Below are 26,946 nucleotides of genomic sequence, written 5' to 3' on the forward strand. Positions count from 1 at the left end.
CACGACCTTTTGTAGTTTCTTCCAGTCTTGGTCAGAGTAGGAGCCCATACCAAGCTGTGATACAACCAGAAAGAATATCAGTCACAAGAAGTATGTGGTGGAAGATCTGACCAGATGGGGACACCTCACTTATGGGAGAGGTGCCATTGCCCATCAGCCAGATTTCCATAGGGCCACAACATCAATGTAGTCATCCTCAATAAGTTCTTAAATGACAAATGGATAGACATTCTGGAGGGAGATGTGGTGAGGAGAGGTGAAAGCTGATCCACTGACACACTCCACAGGGTCAGCGATGAGAAGATGGGTAGGGTATTGGGAACGTTGGTCCCTGGTAAGTACACTGGACAAGAAGGTCAACAAGAAAGAAGGATGGGGCTGTTGGGGTTACTGTTTGAATTAAGAACGCCTTAATAAGCATGTCGAAGGATGCTAGCAAAGGCCGAGAGGGGAGCTGTCGGCTTATTTAAGAGGGAGTCAAATTTAGGGTGACAGAAGGAAGGTGGCGGAGTTCTGAAGGATGGTGGTGAGGATTTGGGAGGGCAAAGTAACTGAGAGAAATGAAAGGAGGAAAGTGAAGATAGAAGAGAAGGGGTAAAGAGAAAAGGTTTTTAAAAATGGGGAGAAAATGTAGAAACGGAAGTGATAGGCATAGATATGGAGTGGTAGCCAGAATGTGTACGCGGATGGACGTGGAAAAGCCGAGTTGCATTGGCCTGGTTGCTTAGCAATTAGGGTTAGTAAATTGGGAAGAGGCAGTGAGAGGGAGATCAGAGTTAAAGTCAGAGGTCTTGTTGTGGGCAAAGTTGATGTAGATAGTATGCAGTCAGCATGGATTACAGAATAGGATATTACAGATCATCCGTAACTAGTTCAAGCTCAGGGACAGGTGCCAGTGCAGTCCAGAAGCTAGTTGAAAGGTAGAATATAGGAAGATGCACCGATGGAGGGATTTCCATGGGAAAGAAGATCCAAGAGGATCAGGAAAGAAAGATGACAGCGAAGTTGGTGGACACCCAAGGTTAAGAAGTGGCTCAGGGAGCGCGTTACAGGCCAGCTGACATTTAAGAGCCAGTAAGCCACTCACAGCAAGCTTAGCAGGAAGTGACAACTGTGGGGTGGGGTTGGAAATTGATCAATGCTTTGAAACATGAAGAGCAGATCAGTTGTACACCAGTGCAGAAAAGTAATCTTAATGCTGAAAAGTCCAAGTGTGTGAAACCAAATTTGAGAGGCGATCTCATTGAGGAAGGTAGAGAGCACAAGTGTAGTCAATGTATGGGCAGTGGTGGCTTCAACCCATTGTTAGAGCTAGGCTAACTTCAACAGTGGGAGAGGGAAGATTGGAGGAGGAAAGGTTAGGATGGCCAAGGACATCGGTGCACAATGAGGAACTCCCGTGGGAGTGAATTGCCTCGGAGCCATCTTGAATGTCATTCCAGTTAACTGTCAAATGATGGTTTGAAGTGACCTGTTAGATTTCCTTTTAGCTTAGTGCATTGCATACTGAGAACTGAGATCCCAGATTCGTTTTGAGGTCTGATCTGAATTAGTCAATGACAGTGAACTTTTCAGAGTATTAGCATTATTACCGTCCAGAAGATTGAGATTAGCAGGCACGTGAGATATAGCACCACCTGTAAGCTTCTCTCACAATTATACCCTTTCCTCCTTCACCACTGGTTCAAAATCCTGAAACTCTTTACTTAACAGCACTGCAGCTGCAGTTCATGAAGGTGGCACACCATTGGGTTTGGTATAAAATACTAGCCCTGCTAGTGATGTCCAGATCCCATGAACGAATAAAAGAATAAGAGCTACGAATGGGACAATATCAGCCCAAACCTTGAGATTTGCCTGTGTTCTCTCGGTATCTTTGAAAGGGTTTTTTTTCTTATTCCTTTCAGTCCAATTCCAAGTTAAAACTGGTGCGAAGCCTTGCTGTGTGTGAAGAATCTTCCCACCTGTTCACATGTGATGGGCCTCAGGAACTCCAGGTAAAGCTAAAGGAGAATTACAGTTTACAAGAGTCTGAATGTGCAAAGCAAAAAGTGTGCAAAATAACATTTCTTTATTATTTAGCATCTCCCACACACTGGAGCAGTTAATCCAATCGTGGATTTGTTGTAGGGAAGCCATGCACTACCTGCACAAATTTGCTGCCCTTCCGTCATCAAAAACTCTGCCTGTGACGTGCTGCCTATATTCTGTATAGAAACCTGACAGAGCACCAATTTTCTCAGCCAGGTTTTCTGCTCTTTTCAGAACACTATGGTAAATATTCTTCAGAATTCCTGCAGAAAGTGTTGCTCAGATTAGTTAGTTTAACTAGTTACTGGCCATTACCATTCACAAGTTGATTACTGGTTTGTTGAGAGCTTGTTGGTGCTGACTGGGGTCATGCCAGCGCTTTATCATCATTCAGCTCAAATGAAAGAGGTAGTGACAAAGTGCAGCGCCTACTTATTGGTAGTTAGTGAAAGAACTACCGTAGCCTAATAGCATGACTTGCACAATTCTGCCAAAGGCTTCCAACACTGCAATAGCTGTGGCTAGGCTAATTAACACTCCTGATGGGTTTGCTCGATACTTACATTACCTTTCCCACAAACACTGGACTGCTTACATATGGCAATTGCCTCGGAATTTGGGTCTGTGTTCATCAGGGAGTCTTGAATCGAAAATCGTGTATTTATAAATAATTGAATTAATTGGAGGAGGGGAAAACCAAAGAATCACAGAAGACAAAAGAAAATAAATATAGCAATTTGCTGTTCAAAATGTATTCAATCTGAATCTCAACTTGCTAACCGAGCACCGGAGCGAGTGGATTCTGATCTCTCCCAGTCAAAAAACTGCAAAGGGCAATTCACCTAGCCATATTCAATGTAACAATGCCTCCAGCCTTCGTTATGAGGCATCACTGATCTTTTTGCTGTCAATATAATAAAAACAAAATACTGCGGATGCTGGAATCGGAAACAAAAACAGAAAATGCTGGAAAATCTCAGCAGGTCTGACAGCATCTGTGGGAGAAAATAGAGCCAACATTTCAGGTCTTCGTCATCTCATCCAGACCTGAAGCGTTGGCTCTATTCTCTCTCCACAGATGCTGTTAGACCTGTTGAGATTTTCCAGCATTTTCTGTCTTTGTTTCTGCTGTCAATGATTGGTGCTATACACCAGCCAGCAGGCCTGATCCAGAAGAGTTTGGCTGCCAAGTTGTGTTGGTACGTCCATGGAATTTGTAACTATATTCCCTAGTTTTTTTATTTCCTGGGTGGTGTTAAATATGCGTGTGATTTGGGAAACTGTTGCGCCATCCTTGCTGGTGGAGAAATTTATTGTGTCGCGCTGTTGGCTGCCTGTGACCTAGTTTGCGTTGCTCTGTTAAAGGTTGACTGTACTGTACTTTCCAGGATGTTATCCAACTCCAGTTCACTTGCCCTTCTGATAAAGAAGAAGAAAGACCGTCAAAGGATGCCTCTGAGAAAGAAGACAAGGAAAAAAAAGAGAAACTGGAGAAAGTACCTAGAAAGATGCTGTCAAGAGGTCAGAAACTAGCTTCCTGCCTGATAAGACTGGAAATTTAGTGCAAAGTTTTAACAACACATTTACTAATTAAAGTCAAATTTTGCATTGTCTAAAACTAATCTTTATAGAATCATTGGGTCGTTACAGCACAGAAGGGAGCCACTTGGCCTGCTCTGTCATGCAATGTGATTGAATCTGCCTCCACCACACTCAGGCAATGCATTCCAGGTCCAATGCATCCCTCTCAGTTTTCTCCTCAGTCCGCCTTTGCTCCTTCAATGGATCACCTTCAATCAATGCCCTCTGATACTCAACCCTTCAGTGAATGCGAGTCTCTCTCTACTCTCTTGAGACCCCTTCATGATTTTGAGCACCTCTATAAAATTTCTCAACCTTCTCTCCAAAACAAACAGCCAGCATTTTTCCAATCTGAAGTGAATATGTAAAAACGTAACTGAATGAAGTCCCTCATTCCTGAAATCATTTCCAGAACACTTTTCTGCATCCTCTCCAAAGCCTTCACATTTTTCCTAACATGTCATGCCCAGAATTGGATACAAAACTGCAATTAATAGCCAACTATTGCTTTATCAAACTTCTTCATAACTTCTTTGCTTTTGTGCTTAATGTCTTTATTTATAAAGCCCAGGATCCTGTCTGCCCTTTTAATCATTTTTCTCAACCTCCTTTGCTATTTTCAGCTATTTGTGCCAAAATACCTCTGATCTCTGTTTTTGCGACCCCTTTTAGAATTGTACCCTTTATTTAATATTGCCTGTCCTCCTGTCTTAACAAATTATCTGACTTCACACTTCCTGGAATTAGATTCCATCCATCCTTTACACTAGCCTGTGTCCTCTTGAACTTTATACTTTGCAATTTCTTTGCAGGTGGCACAAAATTTAGTCTCAAAAATTAAAGAGGGAGGTGAAAAGTGTAAAAGTAATTTGAATCAATATAATTACATATGCAAGGTATCTGTGGACATATATAAGAACATAAGAACATAAGAAATAGGAGCAGGAGTAGGCCATCTGGCCCTTCGAGCCTGCCCCGCCATTCAATAAGATCATGGCTGATCTGTCGTGGCTCAGTTCCACTTTCCCGCCCTCTCCCCATAACCCTTAATCCCCTCTCTTATCAAAAACCCATCAACCCGCTTCTTAAAAATATTTAGCGAGGCAGCCTCCACCACTTCAACGGGCAGAGAATTCCAGAGATTCACCACCCTTTGAGTGATGGAATGTTTTCAGAGTCAGTTTAAGTAAGAATAGAGCATTGTCTTTCGATCAGTTGACCATTTTGTACTAGTCTAGCAAAACTCAATTATCCAGAAGGATCCATCAAATCTAGGCCATTGGTTAAAGTTTGATCTTGTTGAGTAATGCTATAGTAGACTGTTTCAAGAACTATTATCAGAAGTTCACTTTGTTTCTGTTATTGTCAAACATAAATGAGAAATCCAGTAATTAAAGTGGAATTGCTTAGTTCTGGGAGGTCTAGTCAAATCACAATCAGGTGATTGGATTCAGTTGTATTTTTCATTCCATAACAGCGCCAAACAAGGTTTTAGTCTACTATTAACTTCCCCTGTTTTCCCCTCCCCCGGCTACAAGAGTACTGGATATTTTTGTTGGCTTTGCAGTCATCAAGATAAAAATATCTATTCTGGAGAATGGAGCCCTGTGCTACTTTTGTCATCCTGTGTTAGCGTCAAGCATCCCCGGACCTGATTTAGCACAGGTCATTTGCAGGGTAGCTGTACTTCAAAAATGAGTCATAAACCGATTTTGAGAGTACCTTTGACTGGATCATTGCGCTATTTCCTATTTTTCGTCCCATCCACCAGCTTTTGGAGAGTGTTGCAATGTTGCTTGAAATTTTTTTATGCTTATGGGTAACTTGCCTGAGCAGTTCTCATTTCATAAAAGCCCCTCACAACTTTTAGAAAGAGGCCTTGATCCCATCAGTTTCCACTAGATTTGAGTTCATGTCGTAGAAGTGAAAGGACTTTGGGTAAAAATCAAAGCAGGTTAAAACACAGTGTCTCCGCCTGTCTTGAATTGACGAAGAAGGCCCTCAGTGGGTAAATTCATTCCATGCCTAAATGTAAACGTGCAAACTTGAGTCCCTTGTAAATCAAGAATCTACCTCGCTCAACCTTTAACATATTTAGTGACCCAGCCTCCACTGCTCTCTGGGGGAGAGGGCTCCACAAACTCTCAATCTTCAGGGAAAAAAATTCTGCTAATCTCTTTCTTAAATGAGAGACCCCTTATTTTTAAATGGTGTCCCCCTAGTTCTAGTCTTTCCCACAAGAGGAAGCATCCTTTCAGAATCCCCCGTGAAGCCCTCTCAGCACCCTTAGCCCGAATCACCACCATTTACATTCCCTTTGTCTTTTAGTCCATGACATCTTTGTCAATCTCTCCCTAGCCGCTACCTATTGCTGGCCCTCTATCCAACCCCCACAGCTCCAACACCCCTTCCCCTCCTCAAACAGTGTAAATCTCATCCTATTTCCAGTTGTCTTCACCTCTTGACGAAGAGTCATCCAGACTCGAAACAAAAGTTGGCTCTCTTCTCTCTCCACAGATGCTGTCAGATCTGCTGAGATTTTCCAGTATTTTTTGTTTTTGTTTTTGTTTCAGGTTGCGGTATCTGCAATCATTTGCTTTTATCCCCTCAGGATCTTGTCTGTTTTGATAAGATCACCTCCCATTCTTCCAAACTCCAGCAGATACAGGCCCAACCTGTTTAAGCTTTCCTCATAAGGTAACCCGTTAATTCCACGAGTCAGAACTTCTCTTGGACTGCTTGTGCATTTATATCCTTTCTTAAGGAAAGAGACCAAAACTGTGCATGATGTGCTAGGTGTGGTCTATCCGACATCCTGTACAGCTATAGTAAAACTTCCCTAACTTTATATTCAATTCCCGTTGCAATAAGCACCAACATTTTATTTGCCTTCGTAATCACTCGCTGTATCTGCATACTAACCTTTTATGATTTGTGTGACTTGTGATCGTGGCGCCTAGATCCCACTGCATCTCTGAGCCCTGTAATCTCTCTTTATTTAAACAATATGCTGCTTTTCTATTCTTGCTGCAAAGTGGACAATTCATGTTTTCCCACACTATTCTCTGTCTGTCAATGTTTTGTCCATTATCTCCCTTTGCAGACTCCTTGTGCTGTCTTCAGAACTTACTTTCCTGCCTACTTCTGTGTCGTCAGCAAATTTAACAACAATACGTTCAGCCGGGTCTGTGCTGAGTTTGCTGAGTTTAACTTGGGTGATGCTGTTAGTGCTCTTATGTGGCTAATCACTGCTGACAAAAGGGAGGGAACAAAGGGTTGCAGTTTGCTCTCCTAAATACCCATAGCACTCCAGTAGAAAGTATTTGTACATGGACATCAGATGAGAATAAGATAAAACTTGGCTATGATTCATCCTATGGTCAAATTGCCTGCTAAGGCCCGGTTGATCAACAGTTTCGGTCGGACTTTCTCACAGAATGAGAGAGAGTCTTCAAGTAAGGAGAGGAGTAAAAGTGGGCAAGAGAAAACCTGTTTAGTAAACGTACCCATTGCTTAAAATGGCAATGTTTAAAACAGGCAGCCATAAATATCACCCAAAAAATGATAGCATTAATGGTCATACAGTCTTTAATCCTTCATTTAGGCAAAAACTATTGTGTTTATTTACAACGAATGTCCTACACCGGAGAAATTATCGATCAATACGCTGGGTTCCCCAAGAAATACGTTCTATTGTTTTTGTGGACTTGCAGAAACGTGATTGGATTGGGAAACTTTAGCTGATGTGACATAAAATTGGAAGTGCTAATCAATTAAAAGCAGATTCCATATGTGTTGAGATTATAATTTCTAAAACGTTGACATTTAGCAAAAGAAGCTTGGTGGCTGATGTTATCAAGACAATGGTATTAGCTCCTGGTGTTATGATTGTCATTTGATCTATCTTGCTTAACTAGCTGTTTCCATAAGAATTATTGGTGATGACATATGTACTCTTCCTGAAGCAATGTCATCAAAATATGGCACTGGAAAGTGTTGCCCTTAATTTATTTTTAACCGTGTACAATGAATTATATACCTCAAATTGTTACAATATACAGTTATATAATCAACAGAAGTACAATGAATGGAAATAATCGGACTACATTCTGTAGTTTGTGTGCACACACACACACACCTCACCTGTCAAACTTTATGACTGGGATTTTCTGGCCTCACTCAGATCTTAAAATCCCGCTGGAGGCCAGTGGAGATTTTTGTTCTGGAAACCTCGCATGCCCTGGTGGTAGGGTTTTGACCTAGATGTCAGTTGAATGCTATATTACTTGGGCAGTAAAAGGAAATTTGGGAACCTTTTGTTTGTCGCTATAGCAGGCATGTCACAGGCCTACTATGAGTGGTGTGGACTGTACTCGTTTGTACTGAGGTCATTGCTAGGAATGTTTACTTTGTGTATTGGTGGCCAGAATCAGACTGGGTATACAAGTTGAAGTCTGAGCAGAGTACTATATCATTCCACTTGCATTTAAATCTCTTCATTGCGTTGCAAGGTTGGGTAGAGTAATTGTAGATTGAGAGGTAGGAAGTTCAAAATTGGTGTTTGTAAAATTGTCAGATGTTCAGGGGAGAAAGCATTGCATGGTCCCGTTAAAAGGTGGTGCTTTTAGATTTAAAGTGCAAATACACTGAGAGCCCAAACTGAAACATTAGCATTGAAAGGCCAAGCAGCAGTTTTTACCAAGACAACAGGCTTTTGATTTTTTTTAAATTCAGCCAATCAATCTGAATCAGGCACTTAGATATCAAAAAACTATTAAATTTAAATCTGATGATTTTGACAACCTAGAACCAAAACCTATTATGGGAAATATTGATATGTCATCACGGGTATAAAAGAAGGGGGCAATGGGACAAAGAGGGGAGAACAACTGCCACCTGACAGAGCTCGCTCACTCTCGAGAGAGAGAGAGAATCGCTGGCTGTCATAATTTCATCGATGTCTTAGAGAAAGCACCATCAAGATAGCAAAGGTTCCAAAGAAGAAAGAAGTTCCAGACAGAAGAATCTACAGAGAAATATTCTGGAAGATACAAAACCTGGTTGTAATTTATAGAATGACTAAATTCTAGTCATTCTAGTCATTGTTAGTCAGTGAGAATTGTATTTACTGGAACAGCATACCATTAGAATCTTGTTTTATTTGGGAATAGTTAATAGTTGGAAGGGATATATTCAGTTTGTTAATAGTTTAGTTAATTTGCTCACTATTAGATAAATATATTGTTACATGTTGATTTTAGAGACAGTGTCAGAGATTTATTTTGTATTTAACCAGTAGAAGCTGCTGAAGAGCAGGTTGCACCACTTCTCACACACTTCTTACAGATTATAGGGCGAGGTATTCCTCTTTGGGTGTTCTGGTGTGCCGCGGGCGGGGCGTAATCAATCTCCACTTCATAACAATAGCCTCACCTTCTCCAGCGCTACTCCTTCCTACCCTGGAGAGTTTTCTTCCTCCCGCTCCAAGCTTTCCAGCTTTTACTGAATGTTACATGCCTTCCACTGTCTGGGCCCAGCTTTCTGGAGTTCACTCTCTGAATCCCTGCTTTCCCACCTCCCTTTCCTACTGTACAACGCTCTTTAAACCCACCTCTTTCGCTCTGTTTTTGAATACCCATCCTTTTATCTCCTTTTGGCTTGGTATCCATGTTTAGCATTGCCCAGCTGTGAAGCGCAGTAGATGGTTTTCTACACTTAAGGTGCTTTATAAATGCAAGTTGTTGGCTTAAGTTTTCTCCGTCTCTGCCCTTAAAGTGATGGTGCTTATGAGGAGTAACTGTGCTGATTTTAGTTTGTTTGATCTCCTTAGTGTAGGAATGCTGTATTAACTTAGTGCCAAGTTGTTGATTTTATCCTGAAATTGGTAAATTTAGCAGAGATGTGTGGGCAAACTGCAGCTGACCCCTCACCTGCCCTCAGCAGATGCTGACCTTAGAATCATAGAATCCCTACAGTGCAGAAGGAGGCCATTTGGCCCATTGAATCTGCACTGACTACAATCCTACCCAGGCCTTATCCCCATAACACTCTGTTTACCCTGCTAATCCCTCTGACACTAAGGGGCAATTTAGCATGGCCAAATCAACTTAACCTGCATACCTTTGGACTGTGGGAAGAAACTGGAGCACCCGTAGGAAGTCCATGCAGATACAGGGAGAAAGTGCAGACTCCATACAGACAGTGACCTGAGGCTGGAATTGAACCTGGGTCCCTGGCGCTATGAGGCAGCAATGCTAGTCACTGTGCCACCGCGCCACCCGAAAGGACCTTACAAAGGATCATGGTCAGAAACAGGGTGACTGTTTCTTTTAAACCTACCGCTTTCTTGTTCAGAGATGCTGAAGTAAAATGTCAGTCTCCAGACTTGTGGTTACAATTGACCCAACCTGGGGTCTTCCTGCTCTTGGTCATACTTGTGCCTTGTGATCACAAGAAACGTTTCCCTTTTACATCATCAGAAGCACTTTGGCTTCTATTCTTTGTACAACATGGCGGAATTGTATAGTGAGGCACAAAGCTGAAATGTTGAAGCAAATAATTAGCAGCCTATTTAAGCATTTCAGTTTATTCTTAGCTAGCTTGCTGCACTGCCACATGTTGGCAGGCAGGGTTGTGCCTGTGATTTTTCTGAGCCAGATGATGTGATTTAGCTCCTGGTTTGTAAACAAAACTCGCCCTAACATTTTGGTGTGATGCGATGATTTCATTTTTATACAGACTGTAGTAGCAGCAGTAGTTAGGTTGCCGCAAAATACTGACCAGTCACTCTTAAACTATGAGGAGGCAAGGGAGAACATTTTCAAGGTACTTAACTTACTCCTCTTCCCTTGGTGAAGCCAACAGCCTCTCCTTTTTGACCTCCTTGACTCCCGTACAAGTGCTAAACTCTCCATTTCTTGCCATAAACCTCTCCGCTTCGCTTTCCCCCTTTTATGATTCTCAAAAACTTTGAGCAAACTTTTCTCAATTCTTCCCAATATTGCCTTTGGATAGAAGTCCACCTATTTTTGTACCTATGTGAAGTGCCTCGGGATGTCTTTCTGTGATAAAGAGGTGATATAAATGCAATTTGTTGTGGATGAAATAGCCAGGGTGGAAACTTGACCCCATGGGAGACTGGTCATAAATCCACATCCTGCTGCTTGAACTTCAGTTTCTGAAGGTTCTGCTCCCATTGCAATTGATGTTTGACCTCTGTTGCAGTGTTATCCATGGTGCTCTGTCAGAGCTGCAAATGCCGTACCTTGAAGTGGCTGAGTTCTCATTCTTGCCCTTTAACTCCTATTGGCTAGAGCAGGATGGTGTTGATGGCAGTCATGGAGCAGTGATCATAGAATCATAGAATCCCTACAGTGCAGAAGGAGGTCATTCGGCCCATTGAGTCTGTACCAACCACAATCTCATCCAGGCCCTGTTCCCGCAATAGCACACATTTAACCTGCTAATCCCCCACACCCTAGGGTCAATTTAGCATAACCAATCAACCGAACCTGTACATCTTTGGAGTGTAGGAGGAAACCCATGCAGACATGGGGAGAATGTGCAGTCTCCACACAGACAGTGACCCGAGGCTGGAATTGAACCTGGGTTCCTGGTGCTGTGAGGCACCTGCACCAATCACTGTGCCATGTTCCTTTTGTATTTCTATTTTCATAGCTATGTCTGTGTGGTGTCTACACGTTCTCCCTGTGTCTGCGTGCGTTTCCTCCGGGTGCTCTGGTTTCCTCCCGCAGTCTGAAAGACCTGTTGACTAGGTAGATTGGCCATGCTAAATTCTCCCTCAGCGTACCCAAACAGGAGTGTGACGACTGGGGGATTTTCACAGTAACTTAATTGTAGTGTTAATGTGGGCCTACTTGTGACACAAATAAATAAACTTTACTTTAAAACTTTGATTGCATGGGAAAAGGAGCAGAATAATTTTAAAAAAGTAGCTACCTACATATTTTCTCAAAGATAACTAATTTTGTTAATGCTACAAATTTGTGTTCCTTTTAACAGATTCTAGTCAAGAATATACAGACTCCACCGGAATTGATCTGCACGAGTTTCTAGTAAATACACTGAAAAATAACCCCAGGTAAAAACTTTCCATCACAGAAATACATAATCTCATCATAAATTAAGATGAACTTTGAAAGTTTGGTTTATTACCACGAATTATGGGACATTTTATGTGGGCATTTGCCCACATACACAGTACACAGTGTATTATTCAGTATCTGAGATCTCAGATATATGGACAGATCATCTAGGTTGTCAAGTGTGTATGTGAGAATTAGGGACCTTGTGGTGAAGGATCCTCTTGGGAAGAGTGATCATTGTATGGTGGAGTTTCTGATGCAGATGGAGGAGGAGAAAATGGGTTCCCGGACACGTGTCCTTTGTTTGAACAGAGGGGAGTATGGTAGGATGAGAGAGGAATTGGCGAATGTTGACTGGGGGAGTGTGTTGGATGGTAGGTCTGCTGAGGAACAGTGGAGGATCTTTAAGGAGATCTTTCTTGGTGCTCAGCAGAAATTTATTCCGATGGTTAAAAAGGATCGTAGGAGGAGAGGTAATCAGCCGTGGATAACGAAGGAGGTGAAGGAAAGTGTTAAATTAAAAGCGGATGCGTTTAGAGTAGCTAAGAGTAGTGGGCGAGAAGAGGATTGGGAGAGGTTTAAATGTCAACAAAGAATGACAAAGAAGTTGATAAAGAAGGGTAGGATAAACTATGAAGCTGGGCTAGCGCTTAATATAAAAAAGGATAGCAAGAGTTTTTATAAATAAAAAGGAAGAGGCTGGCTGGGGTGAACGTTGGACCCTTAGAGGATGAGAGGGGGGACTTAGTGGTAGGGGATGGGGAATTGGCTGAGGCCCTGAATAACTTTTTTGTTTCGGTCTTCACGGAGGAGGACGTGAATAATTTGCTGGGTGTTAGCGATGGAAAGGTGGTAGGAGTGGAGGGCCTGAATGTTGTTACTAGAGAGGTGGTGCTCGACAGAGTGGAGGGACTGATTGTGGACAAGTCCCCAGGACCGGATGGAATGCATCCAAGGGTTCTGAAGGAAATGGCGGAGGTGATAGTGGATGCCTTGGTGATTATTTTCCAAACGTCGCTGGATTCCGGGGAAGTGCTGGAAGATTGGAAAACGGCTAATGTTACGCCGTTGTTTAAGAAGGGTGCCAGGCAACAGGCGGGGAATTATAGGCTGGTTAGTTTAACGTCTGTTGTAGGAAAAATGTTAGAATCCGTGATCAAGGAGAAAATAGCGAGGCATCTTGAGGAGAATTGTTTGGTAGAGCAGACGCAGCACGGTTTCGTTAAGGGGAAGTCGTGTCTGACGAATTTATTGGAGTTCTATGAGGATGTGTCTAGGGCGGTGGATAGAGGAGAGCCGGTGGATGTGGTCTGTCTTGATTTTCAGAAGGCGTTTGACAAGGTACCTCACAAGACGTTATTGCAGAAGGTCAGGGGGCATGGAGTTGGGGGTAGGGTGTTAGTGTGGATAGAGGATTGGCTGTCAAATAGGAGGCAGAGAGTGGGGGTCAATGGGTGCTATTCGGATTGGCAGTTGGTGACTAGTGGAGTGCCCCAGGGGTCGGTGCTGGGGCCTCAGCTTTTTACCATTTATATAGATGATCTGGAGGAGGGAACCGAGTGTATGGTGTCGAAATTTGCTGATGACACCAAGATTGGTGGAATGGCAAATTGTGCAGAGGGTGTGGAGAGTCTGCAGAAGGATCTAGGTAGGCTGGGCGAATGGGCCAGGAACTGGCAAATGGAATTTAATGTTGGCAAGTGTGAGGTGGTCCACTTTGGTAGGAATAATGGTAGGAAGGACTGTTACTTACGTGGCGAAAAACTGCCGCAGGCGACGGTGCAGAGGGACCTCGGGGTCCTTGTGCATGAGTCGCAAAAACCCAGCCTGCAGGTGCAGCAGGTGGTCAGGAAGGCGAATGGGATGCTGGCCTTCATAGCGAGGGGGATTGAATATAAAAGTAGGGAGGTCTTGCTGCAGCTGTACAGCGCACTGGTGAGGCCGCAGCTGGAGTACTGTGTGCAGTTTTGGTCGCCGCACTTACGCAAGGATATTTTGGCCTTGGAGGGAGTGCAGAGGAGGTTTACTAGGCTGATTCCGGAGTTGAGGGGGTTGAGCTATGAGGAGAGGCTGAATAAACTAGGCATGTATTTGTTAGAGTTTAGAAGAATGAGGGGAGATCTCATTGAGACGTATAAGATGATGAATGGGATGGATAGGATAGAGGTGGAGAGACTCTTCCTGCTCAGAAGGGACAGTAGGACTAGGGGGCGCAGCCTCAGGATAAAGGGGGGGCGGTTTAGAACGGAGTTGAGGAGGAACTTCTTCACTCAAAGGGTGGTGAATCTCTGGAATTCTCTGCCTGTTGAAGTGGTGGAGGCTGCCTCGCTAAATATTTTTAAGACGCGGGTTGATGGGTTTTTGATAAGCGAGGGGATTAAGGGTTACAGGGAGAGGGTGGGAATGTGGAACTGAGCCTCGACAGATCAGCCATGATCTTATTGAATGGCGGGGCAGGCTCGAGGGGCTAGATGGCCTCCTCCTGCTCCTATTTCTTATGTTCTTGCTCTTCATTGTTTGCTATTGATAGTCTGGCTTCCTGACTACACTCCGAAGTACTTAATTGGCTGTAAAGCACTTTGAGATGTCCAGTGTTTGTGAAAAATGCTATAGAAATGCAAGTCGTCTCCCCCCCCCCCCCAAAAAAGCTGTTGCAATTGAGGTGAGGTTGTATTTTTGTCTAATAATTAATGAAGCATAATGTATGGCATCTACTCTCCCTGCTGTTGATCATATTGAGTGAGTGTATTTGGGTGACTATTCAAAATGAGGGTATGTAGCCCAAGCCTGGTGATCTGTGTAAATTTGAAGCAGTCTGTAAAGCTGTGCAAGGGTTAAATTACAGCTCCAAGCTCACTATTAAGCAATTAATTTTCCTAGACTGCAGCTTATTTATTGAAATGTAGTATTCATTCTTAAAATCTCACAGCTTTGAAACAACAATTATCGCAATATATCAATCGTGTACACGTCACAGAATGTTCAAGACATTTTTCTTTTGAGCCAACCAAATGAGCTAAGTTAAACAAACTCAGGGACAAAGCAAGAAACCCCCACAAGGAAAGGAACTGCCCAATTTTTTTTTAAGAAAAGGCAAAGCAGAAAGGAAACTGTGCTTAAAGGGGCTGATGATGCACCTCAGTCCCAACAGGCACGGAAGACCATGATGGTGCTCTTGGACATTGCATGCTGCCTCTCCAGGGAGGTGCCAACAGTACACAGTGTATTGCATCTTACCTTGTGATTTGCCAGCAGTAGAAGCTGTTCAATTTTTATAGGATTGAATGTTAATTGGAGGACTTTTTCGATGGGATGCTGGTGTCACTGCAAACTAGCATGCTCATCCTTTGTTGCCCAGTGAAACGATGGGGCAGTGTCTTGAAGCATAACAAGCAGCTTGAGTCAACTCAGCAACTTGTCAGGCAACTAAGAGTCAACTACATGGGTGGCATAGTGGTTAGCACTGGATTTGATTCCTAGCTTGGATCACTGTCTGTGTGGAGTTTGCATGTTCTCCCTGTGTCTGCGTGAGTTTCCTCTGGGTGCTCCGGTTTCCTCCCACAGTCTGAAAGGCGTGTTTGATTGGCCATGCTAAATTGCCCCTTAGTATCAGGGAGATTAGCAGGGTAAGTATATGGGGTTGCAGGAATAGGGCCTGGAAATGGCCTCCTCCTGCACAGAAGGGGTTCTATTCTATTCTATTAAAATTTACACTGATGTGGGATTGAGAATCGCATATAAGCCAGAGAGTGTAAGGCAGGCAGATTTCCATCCCAGAAGGGTTATTTGTGCACTGATTAGGTTTTCATGGCAATCCCATCGCATTTTATTTCCAGATTTCTTTTGAACTGAGTTCAAATTCAAACTCCCATGATGGGATTTGAATTCCTGTTCTCTGGATTATTAGTTTAAATTTCTAGATTGAGTCCAGTAATGCAATCACTATGCACTACCTTACCCCTTTTAATGATTTATTTTGTGCTCCAGTACCTTTTCACCTGCATCACTCTGCCTAGATGGTACGTTGATGAGAGAAATACAGTAATTTTGAAGAAAATATTAATAAAGCTGGCAGTGTATAATAACCAGGCTGTAATTGAATAGTGGTTATTCACATTTGTAAACTGCTTGAACTTTGTTCTCACAGCCTGTGATCAGATTACAGTCTTATAACAGTGTGGAATTTATCTATGCCAGTGTTATATTCTGGGTGACTAAGTCAGCCACCAGCTGTTATGATAAAGTTAACATGGAATTCAAAGATGAGTGAAATGCTATTCTATAGAAGTTACTTCAACCTGTATTGAATCTGTAACAATGAGGTGCAACCAGCACTTAGCCACCATATAAACAAGCTGTAGGAAATTTTTTTAAAGCCAAATGGGAAGCTAGACTGCAAAACTTTTGACTTGATTCATTATTAAACTGAACTCGTCTTTGATTTCCATCATCACAGTCAATTTGATCTGAAATGGCTTGAATGTTCCTCACAGGTACCTGCTGAAATGCTAAATACCTTTAAAAGTAAAATGGGCATATCAATTTCATAGGATGGAAAATCACAGCAAGAATTTTCCAGAGCCTTTTTAAATTTTACTTTTTTTAATGGGACATGGGCAACTCTGGCTGGGCCAGGATTTATTGCCCATTCCTAATTGCCCTTGAACTGTCATTTTTTCTTTTTAAGTCTTCCTCTGCGACAATCACTGCACTCTGATGCTCTGCTCCATTAACTCCTTCACCCCCACCCCGGTTCACCTGCCTCCTGTCCCGAGGCATCTGTCTTGGTTTTTTTGGTCAATTTGCTTTCAGTGCTCCCTCCAATTCTCTGCTTACACCTGTGAATCTCTAGTAGTGTTCTGCCTCAGACTATCTCTCTGACCAACCCATTGTGGGTCCGTCAGGACAAGTTGGGACCCAATGTTTGGGGGAAAAAAGTTTACCAATGATGAAACCTTGCAAGCAGATTTTAGGAAGCTAGGAAGGAAGGGAACTGGCAAGCAGGAGCTCAAATGTAGTAATCTCCGGACTACTGCCTGTGCCATGCATCAATGAATATGGGAATAATGTGATGGATTAGACAAATAATTAAGTAAAATATAGATATTAAGTAGAATTTATATATAATTAGGATATTAGACTTTAGAATTGAGCAGATGGTCACAGGCTAACAGCCATTTTACCTAGAGTCTCTTTACACGCAATGAATTTCATTAAAAATGGCTTTGAATTCAATTAAATACTGGCAACATGACTTCTTTTTGGTAGTATGCACTGGACTTCTAATACTCTTAATTTTTTTTGGAAAAGGCTGTCAATCAAGATCGTCCTTTCACAAGTTTAAATGCTTTATTCGTGATCAAAGGAATTATAAGCACGGTGATAACGCACATTAATGGTGGTTCAGTTTGGGATTTAGCATTAAGAAGGCATTCTTCAAATTGAGCTGAATGTATCATGAAAGACTAGTGGGCTTTTGAAAGTCAGAATTGAACGTGATCTGACGTCCTGTATAAAAGACATGCTGTAAGTGTATGGTCTTTACTGAAGGTCTTTAGAGACATACAGCTTCAAAAATCACTGTGGCAAAGGTTTGAAATCACTATGAAAATATCAAAACAAGTGAAATTAATTAGGATTGATACTGGAATGTATCGCAAGCATATATTGACCAAATGTATGTTCAATGTTCACATAATTCTTATGTTCTTATAATAATGCCATCCTCAATAATTAAGTAACAGTGAATTAGAAGGGATCATCAAAAGGGAGGGGTTTAATCAAGAAGGCAGCACTCCTAGCTGTTAGAGATGATATACCTTGACATTAACTGCAAAACTTTTTCTTTGAAGGTAGCCACTATCTTTTCTGCCAACCATGTGATCCCAATTCACTCGACTCGGATCCTTTCTCATCCCATCAAAGTTGGTTTTTTTCCCAATTAGTTATCCCTGCTCTGGATTGTACTTGTCCTTTTCCAAGGCCAACTTCAGCTTTATGATACAATGGTTGCTGTTGCCTAAATGCTCTCCACTGATATTTGATCCACTCCAGAACTAGTGTCTGCCCTCTCGCTAGATCAGTAACATACTTCTGCAGAAAATGATCTTGAACATGTTCTAGAAACTCTCACACCTGTTGTCCCTTTGCATTATTCCTATCCCAGTTGACGTTTGGATAATTGAAGTCCCCTATTATAGTTACTCTAGAATTCTTTGCAAATTTGTTTCTCTACATCCCTTCCACTAGTTGGTGGTCTGTACACTACACCGAGCATTATTATTGCACCTTTTTCATCCCTTACTTCTAGCCAGAGCGATTCCATCTTTGACCTCTCTGGAACGTCCCCTCTCTCCAGTGCTTTAATATAATCTAGGGGGCAGTGACCAAAAGTTTAGATTATCTTGGAAAAAGAACAAGGAGCATGTTCTTGTAAGAATATTTAGTTGGGGGAAGGATTGTCTTGAGATCAGATCTGGCCCAGAGAAGTTGAAATCAAACATCAACAGGCAAATTGTCAATAAAAAATGGGCTGCTTTTAACGAGGAGATGGATCAGGTAGAGTTGAGATACATTTCTACAAGGGAAAAAGCTTGGACAAACAAAGCCCGAGATAATTGGATGTTTTAGATAAATAGATTTGAATGACAGAAATCAGGCTGATAATACAAGTGAGAAGCAAGCTGAAAATTGAAGGGAAGTGAGAGCGTGCTACGGTGCAGAGGGACCTGGGGGTCCTTGTGCACGAGTCGCAAAAACCCAGCCTACAGGTGCAGCAGGTGGTCAGGAAGGCAAATGGGATGCTGGCCTTCATAGCGAGGGGGATTGAATATAAAAGTAGGGAGGTCTTGCTGCAACTGTACAGGGCACTGGTGAGGCCGCAGCTGGAGTACTGTGTGCAGTTTTGGTCGCCGCACCTGCGCAAGGATATTTTGGCCTTGGAGGGAGTGCAGAGGAGGTTCACTAGGCTGATACCAGAGTTGAGGGGGTTGAGCTATAAGGAGAGGCTGAATAGACTGGGCTTGTACTCGTTAGAGTTTAAAAGGATGAGGGGAGATCTCATTGAGACGTATAAGATGATGAAAGGGATGGATAGGGTAGAGGTGGAGAGGTTCTTCCCTCTCAGAAAGGACAGCAGGACTAGAGGGCACAGCCTCAAGATAAGGGGGGGAGCAGTTTAGAACGGAGTTGAGGAGGAACTTCTTCACTCAAAGGGTGGTGAATCTCTGGAATTCTCTGCCCGTTGAAGTGGTGGAGGCTACCTCGCTAAATATATTTAAGACGCAGGTAGATAGGTTTTTGGTAGGCAAGGGGATTAAGGGTTATGGGGAGAAAGTGGAACTGAGCTACTTCAGATCAGCCATGATCTTGTTGAATGGCAGGGCAGGCTCAATGGGCTAGATGGCCTACTCCTGCTCCTATTTCTTATGTTCTTATGAGAGACAAGGGGAGTGTGAGAAGAGACTGGCAGCTAGCAAAGAGAGTCTGAAATCTTCTGTGAGCGTATATTCGTAAAAGAATAGTAAGAGAAGGGTTAGGTCTGATTAGAGACCTATTCAGAGGTCATGGCAGAAGTACTAAATGAGTACTTTGCATCTGTCCGTACAAGGAACAAGATGCTACCAAGGACGTGAATAATTTGCCAGGTGTTAGCAATGGAATGGTGGTAGGACTGGAGGGTCTCAATGACATTATTGTTACTAGAGAGGCGGTGCTCGACAGACTGGAGGGACTAATTGTGGACAAGTCCCCAGGACCGGATGGAATGCATCCAAGGGTTCTGAAAGAAATGGCGGAGGTGAGAGTGGATGCCTTGGTGGTTATTTTCCAAACGTCGATGGATTCCGGGGAAGTGCCAGAAGATTGGAAAACGGCTAATGTTATGCCGTTGTTTAAGAAGGGTGCCAGGCAAAAGGCAGGGAATTATAGACTGGTTAGTTTAACGTCTGTTGTAGGTAAAATGTTAGAATCCGTCATCAAGGAGGAAGTAGCGAGGCATCTTGAGGGGAATTGCTTGATAGAGCAGACGCAGCACGGTTTCGTTAAGGGGAAGTCGTGTCTGACAAATTTATTGGAGTTCTATGAGGATGTGTCTAGGGCGGTGGATAGAGGAGAGCCGGTGGATGTGGCCGGTCTTGATTTTCAGAAGGCGTTTGACAAGGTACCTCACAAGACGTTATTGCTGAAGGTAAGGGGGCATGGAGTTGGGGGTAGGGTGTTAGCGTGGATAGGGGATTGGTTGTCAAATAGGGGGCAGAGAGTGGGGGTTAATGGGTGCTATTCAGATTGGCGGTTGGTGACTAGTAGAGTGCCCCAGGGGTCGGTGCTGGGGCCTCAGCTATTCACCATTTATATAGATGATCTGGAGGAGGGAACCGAGTGTATGGTGTCGAAATTTGCTGATGACACCAAGATTGGTGGAACGGCAAATTGCGCGGAGGGTGTGGAGAGTCTGCAGAAGGATCTAGGTAGGCTGGGCGAATGGGCCAGGAACTGGCAAATGGAACTTAATGTTGGCAAGTGCGAGGTGGTCCACTTTGGTAGGAATAATGGTAGGAAGGACTATTACTTACGTGGCGAAAAACTGCAGCAGGCGACGGTGCAGAGGGACCTCGGGGTCCTTGTGCATGAGTCGCAAAATCCCAGCCTGCAGGTGCAGCAGGTGGTCAGGAAGGCTAATGGGATGCTGGTCTTCATAGCGAGGGGGATTGAATATAAAAGTAGGGAGGTCTTGCTGCAGCTGTATAGGGCATTGGTGAGGCCGCAGCTGGAGTACTGTGTGCAGTTTTGGTCGCTGCACTTACGCAAGGATATTTTGGCCTTGGAGGGAGTGCAGAGGAGGTTTACTAGGCTGATACAGGAGTTGAGGGGGTTGAGCTATGAGGAGAGGCTGAATAAACTAGGCATGTACTCGTTAGAGTTTAGAAGAATGAGGGGAGATCTCATTGAGACATATAAGATGATGAATGGGATGGATAGGATAGAGGTGGAGAGACTCTTCCCGCTCAGAAAGGACAGTAGGACTAGGGGGCACAGCCTCAAGATAAAGGGGGGGCGGGCGGTTTAGAACAGAGTTGAGGAGGAACTTCTTCACTCAAAGGGTGGTGAATCTCTGGAATTCTCTGCCCGTTGAAGTGGTGGAGTCTGCCTCGCTAAATATTTTTAAGACGCGGGTTGATGGGTTTTTGATAAGAGAGGGGATTAAGGGTTATGGGGAGAGGGCGGGAAAGTGGATCTGAGCCACGACAGATCAGCCATGATCTTATTGAATGGCGGGGCAGGCTCGAAGGGCTGGATGGCCTACTCCTGCTCCTATTTCTTATGTTCTTATGTAAATCATAACGAAAGGAGGGAGTTGAGAAACTGGGTAGGTTAAAAGTTGTTAAAGAGCAGTTAGTAGAAAAGTTGGCTGCATTTTAGGTTGAGAAGTCACTAGCTCTAGATCAGATGCATCCAAGGATACTGTGGGAAGTACGGGTGGAAATTGCAAAGGCAATGACCATAATCTTCCAATCCTCCTTAGGTACAGGAATAGTGCCAGAGCAATGGAGAATTGCAATTATTACGCACTTTATCAAAACAGCGGGCAAGGACAAAAACAGCAATACAGGCCAACTTGTTTCACCTTTATTGTGGGAAAGCTTTTAGCAATGATAATCCCTGAATATATCAATAGCCAGTTAGCCAAATATGGATTAATTAAGCCTGTACAGATTTTTTTTAAAGATAAATTAGTTTCAAATAACTTGGTTGAGTTTTTTGATGAGGTAGTTGATGTGGTGTACATGGACTCCTTAAAAAGTATTTGATAAAGTGCCACAAAATGGGCTTGTTAGCAAAGTTAAAGCCATGGAATAAAAGGGTCAGTGCCAGAATGGAGACAAAAATTGACTGAAAACAGTTGTGGTGAATGATTGCCAAAGTTAGATAAGGACTGAGTTAAAAAAAAAAAGCTCGGGAAGGAGAAAAAAAACATTAAAAGTGCCCACCCTGAGGTTTTGTATCTGAATGCTCGGAGCATTCAAAACAAAATAGCATAGATAGATGGAAAGAGTATGATATAGTTGGCATTACAGAGACGTGGCTCCAAGGTGAGCAAGGCTGGGAACTAAACATTGAGGTCTAGTCAGTGTTTAGGAAGGACAGATAGAAAGGAAAAGGTGGTGGAGTTGCATTTAAAGATATTGATATGATAATGAGGAAGGATATTAGCATAGATGATATGGAGTCTCTGTGGGTTGAGTTAAGAAACAACAAGGGACAAAAACCATTGGTTTGGGTGTATACAGACCACTAAACTGTAATGGTAATGTTGGGAAAAGCATTAGACAGAAAATCAGAGACGCGTGTGTTAAAGGAACATCTGTGATAGCGAGTGACTTGAATCTGCATGTAGATTGGGAGAGTCAAAGTAGTTACCATACAATAGAGGAGGAATTTCTGGAATGGATACGGGAGGGTTTTCTGGAGCAGTACATTGAAGAACCAACAGGGGATCAGGCCATCTTGAACTGGGTGTTGTGCAATGAGAAAGGATTAGTTGGCGATCTAGTTGTGAGAGAACCCTTGGGGACAAGTGACCATAATATGGTAGAATTCTTTGTCAAGGTGGATAATGATGTAATTGATTCTGAGACCAGGGTTTTAATTCTCAATAAAGGTAACTATGATGATATGAGGCATGAATTGGCCATGATGGACTGGGAAACATTACTAAAAGGTTAAGATAGTGGACAGACAATGGCAGGCATTTAAAGAATGAGTAGGTTAATTCCTGATTGGCACAAAAGTGCTAAGGGAATTGTGGCCAAACCATGGATAAGAAGGGAAATTAGAAATAATATTAGATTCACGGAAGAAGCATGCAGATTGGCAAGGAAAAGCAATAGGCCTAAGGATTGGGAACAGTTTAAAATTCAACAGAGGAGGACCAAGGGGTTGATTAAGATGGGGAAAATGGAATATGAAAGTAAGCTAGCAGGGAATGTGAAAACTGACGGTCAAAGTTTCGATGGCTATGTAAAGAGAAAAAGATTGACAAAAATGAATGCAGGCCCCTTACACTGAAACAGGAGAATTCATAACGGGGAATAAAGAAATGGCTGAGGAATTAGACTTGTACTTTATTCATGCCTTCCTTTGTGAAGACTGAAGCAATGTACCAGAAGTGCTGAGAGAAACATGTTTTAGTGAGGAATTAAAGGAAATCAGCATTAGTGGAGAAATGGTTTTGGGGAAATTGATAGGAATGAAGGTAGATAAATCTCCTGATAATCTTCATCCCAGAGTACTTAAGGAAGTGGCTCTGGAAATAGTAGATCTATTTGTGATTATTTTCCAAAATTCTGTGGACTCTGGAATAGTTCCTACAGATTGGAGGGTAGCTAATGTAAGCTGTCCAATAAGAGAGGTAGAGAGAAAACCGGGAACTATAGACCAGAGAGCTTAAGGTCAATACTGGGGAAGTTGCTGGAGTCTGTTATCAAGAATTTCATAACTCGACATTTGGAAGGCCGTGGTATAATCAAACAAAGTCAGTATGGATTTGAGAGGGAAATCATGCTTGAAGCCTCTATTGGAGTTTTTTGAGGATGTGACCAGTAGAGTTGATTGAGGAGAACCAGTGGATGTGGTTTATTTAGACTTTCAGAAGGCTTTTGACACGATCTTACAGAACAGACCACCATGTAAAGTTAAAGCATATAGGATTGCATGTAATGTCTTGAGATGAATAGAAAGTTGGTCAGGTGACAGGAAGCAAAAAGTTGGTATAAATGGGTCTTTTTCTTATTGACAGTGACTCATGGGGTTCTGCAGGGATCTGTGTTAGGACCACAACTGTTCACATTATATATTCATGATTTGGAAGAGGGAACTGAATGTATAATTTCATTACTGCAGTTGTATAGAGCATTGATGAGGCCACACCTGGAGTATTGTGTTCGGATTTGGTGTCCTTATCTGAGGAAGGATGTCCTTGCTATAGAGGGAGTACAGCAAAGGTTTACCAGGCTGATTCCTGGGATGGCAGGTCTGTCATATGAGGAGAAACTAAGTTGGTTAGGATTATATTCACTGGAGTTTATCAGAGTGAGAGGGGATCTCATAGAAACTTATAAAATTCTAACAGGGTTAGACAGGGTAGATTCAGAAAGAATGTTACCAATGGTGGGGAGAATCCAGAACTAGGGGTCAGAGTTTGAGGATAAGGGGTAAACCTTTTAGGACTCAGGTGAGGAGAAATTTCTTCACCCAGAGGGTGGTGAAGGTGTGGAATTCACTCCCACAGAAAGTAGTTGAGGCCAAAACACTGTGTGATTTCAAGAAGAAATTAGATATCGCTCTTGGGGCTAAAGGGATTGAGGGATATGGGGGGATCAGGATATTGAATTCAATGATCAGCCATGATCAAAATGAATGGCAGAGCAGGCTTGAAGGGCTGAATGGCCTACCCCTGCTTCTAGTTTCTATGATGGACCAGTTTAAAAATGTGGTTAATAGAACAGATGAGATTCTGGGCTTTATAACTGGAGTAGGGAAGCTGGGAATTTGTGATGAACCTTTTCTGAATGACTGGTCTGACCTCAACTGGTGTATTGTGTTCCGTTCTGGACACCACACTTCAGGAAGGATGTGAAAACATTCGAGAGGTTGCAGAACCGATTTACGTGTCTGGTTCCAGGGATGAGGGACTTTGGTTACGTAGACCGGAAAAGCTGGGTTCACCTTTGCATAGAGAAGGATAAGAAAAGACATCAGAGCTATTCAAAATCATCAGGAGATCTGGACAGAGGGAGAAACTGTTCCTGTTGCAGGGAGGATCGAGAACCAGAGGACACTGATTTCAGGTAATGGACAAAAGAACCCGAGGCTACATGAGGAAAAGGTTTTTCACACAGTGAGTGGTGAGGATTCGGAATGTTTTCCCCAGAGTGTGGCAGAGACAGGTTCAATCGTGGCTTTTAACAGCAGCACCTTGAATTTCTATATTATATCCGCATTAAAATCTTTATATGATGTATTTTACACCAAAACGGAAATGGATAATTATCTGAAGGGAAAAGATTTGCAGGGCTATAGGGAAAAGACCCCTAGCTGAGTTGCTGACGCAGAGAACTGGCAAGGATGTGACGGACTAAGTGGCCTTCTTCAGTGTTGTAACCATTCTAGATTTTAGAACTGCCTGAAATATACGGATTTTATTTTATCAGATTTGCTCTTTTAACTTGTTCTGCGTCCTGCTTCAGTTGCCCAAGAATGGAATGTCGAGCACAGAGACAGTCCAGCAAAGGACCCTGTAACTCTCAATAGTCCAGGACAGATTCTAATAGCCCAGCGAAGACTGTTTTTTGACAAAGATGAAACTGGCTGAATGCAGTAGTGCGTGGGTTAATACAGTTCAGGTTTCAAGATCTGCAGTTCCTGAAGTATCTGGGAATCATCCAGGTAGCTATTTGGGGAGGGGAATAAGAGTATCGACTAACTTGGTTAGGCTGCATCTGGAGCATTGCGAGCGGTTCTGGTCACCACACTACCAGAAGGATGTGGAAGCTTTGGAGAAAGCGCAGAGAAGGTTCACCAGGATGTTCCCTGGTCTCGAGGGTGTTGGCTGTGAGGAGAGATTGGATAAACTAGGATTGTTTTCACTGGAAAGACAGAGGCTGAGGGGAGACCTGGTCTACAAAATGATCAGAGACCGGGGGGATAGTCAGAGACTTTTTCCCCAGAGTGGAAGTGTCAATTACACGGGGGCACAGGTTCAAGGTGAGAGGGGGACAGTTTAAGGGAGATGTGCGGGGGAGGTTTTTCACACAGAGAGGGGTGAGTGTCTGGAACGTGCTGCCAGAGGAGGGGGTGGAAGCAGACACATTAACAACATTTAAGAGGCACCTGGATGGGTACATGAATAGGGAGGGAATAGAGGGATACGGACCGAGTAAGGGCAGGAGGTTTTGTTTAGATTAGTTAGGGCATCATGGTCAGCACAGGCTTGAAGGGCCGAAGGGCCTGTTCCTGTGCTGTACTTCTCTTTACTCTTTGTTCTGCGTCCTGCTTCAGTTGCCTAAGAATGGAATGTCGAACACAAGAGCATAAATACAGTCTATGCTGAGGCAAAGCATTCCTGAAGAGATCAAGGCCCCCCGACTCGTGGGAGACCCTGACTTGTGACTGATCAAAATGGAGAGAGGGTTGTTTTATGATGGTATTGTCAGGAGCAAGGTGTCAGAGGAAGCACACTACCTTCAACTGCCTCGCATGGCAGAGTCTGCACATCACACACCTACCTGACTGGAGACTGGAGTGGAAGCAAGTCATCCTTTACCCTGAAGAGCTGCCTAAGAAGAAGACGACTGAGGCAAATCATTTACATGACTTATTCATTCCTTTCCTGGATGCAGTTAGAGATGTGATGTATTCAGTAGTTTGGAGTGAATCTAATATATTTATTAGTGTTAGATTAGTCCATTAGCTTGAAAAGAACCTTCTCAATGTCTTCAATCTCACCCAATGTGAATTGGACATGACATAAACATAGTAGACAGGAATGAATGCATCAGATTATCTGCACTGTATGCAGATGTGAGAAAATAAACAATGCAGAGTATCTGGCAATGCGAACCTTTGTCTTCAGGTAGTTATAGGGAGCAGTTAGCCAGGCTAGGACTTTGTGGAACATAGAAGAATGAGAGGTGATCTTATTGAGGTATATGAAATCACGAGAGGTACAGACAGGATGAACGCCAGGGAAGGGGAATTGAAAACTAGAGGGCATAGGTTTAAGGTGAGAGGGGAAAGAGGACCTGAGGGGAAACTATTTCACGCAGAGGGTGGGGCGTACATGGAATGAGCTATCAGAGAAAGTGGTTGAGACAGGTACAATAGCAACATTTTAAAAAGCATTGGAGTAAGTACATGGATGGAGAAGGATCAGAGGGATATGGACCACAAGCGGTCCATTGAGACCAGCTGGGAAGGCACCATGGTCAGCATGGACCAGTTGGGCCAAAGGGCCTGTGTCCATGCTGTATTGCTCTGTCTCTCATTTTTTTCAATAAGAAATTTAACATAGAAACTGTGCTTCCTTAACAAGTTTAAAAATCAATTTCTGGGAAAACAGCTGATAAAAGATATCCCTTTGCAGGCCAGGGAGTGTGTTTAGATTTGGCAGTGTATGTAGCTCGAAAGATTGCAATAGAAATTGATCTCTCTGCATATTGACTTATTAAGG

At 43.0% G+C, this 26,946-nt stretch overlaps 1 protein-coding gene across 10 annotated transcripts in view; it reads left to right on the forward strand.

Moving 5' to 3' along the window:
• The window catches only part of r3hdm2 (R3H domain containing 2), a 304,603-nt gene that overhangs the window by 159,470 nt on the left and 118,187 nt on the right, over positions 1-26,946 (forward strand). For all 10 annotated transcript variants that reach the window (XM_080218004.1, XM_080218002.1, XM_080218006.1 and 7 more), the window contains 3 exons: positions 1,908-1,997; positions 3,420-3,552; positions 11,635-11,713. In XM_080218004.1, the coding sequence (XP_080074130.1) occupies positions 1,908-1,997; positions 3,420-3,552; positions 11,635-11,713 (302 nt within the window). The remainder of the gene's footprint in view (positions 1-1,907; positions 1,998-3,419; positions 3,553-11,634; positions 11,714-26,946) is intronic.

The sequence above is a fragment of the Carcharhinus amblyrhynchos genome, chromosome X, assembly GCF_965287045.1.
Source record: "Carcharhinus amblyrhynchos chromosome X, sCarAmb.v2.hapA, whole genome shotgun sequence".
NCBI classification, from domain to species: Eukaryota; Metazoa; Chordata; class Chondrichthyes; order Carcharhiniformes; family Carcharhinidae; genus Carcharhinus; species Carcharhinus amblyrhynchos.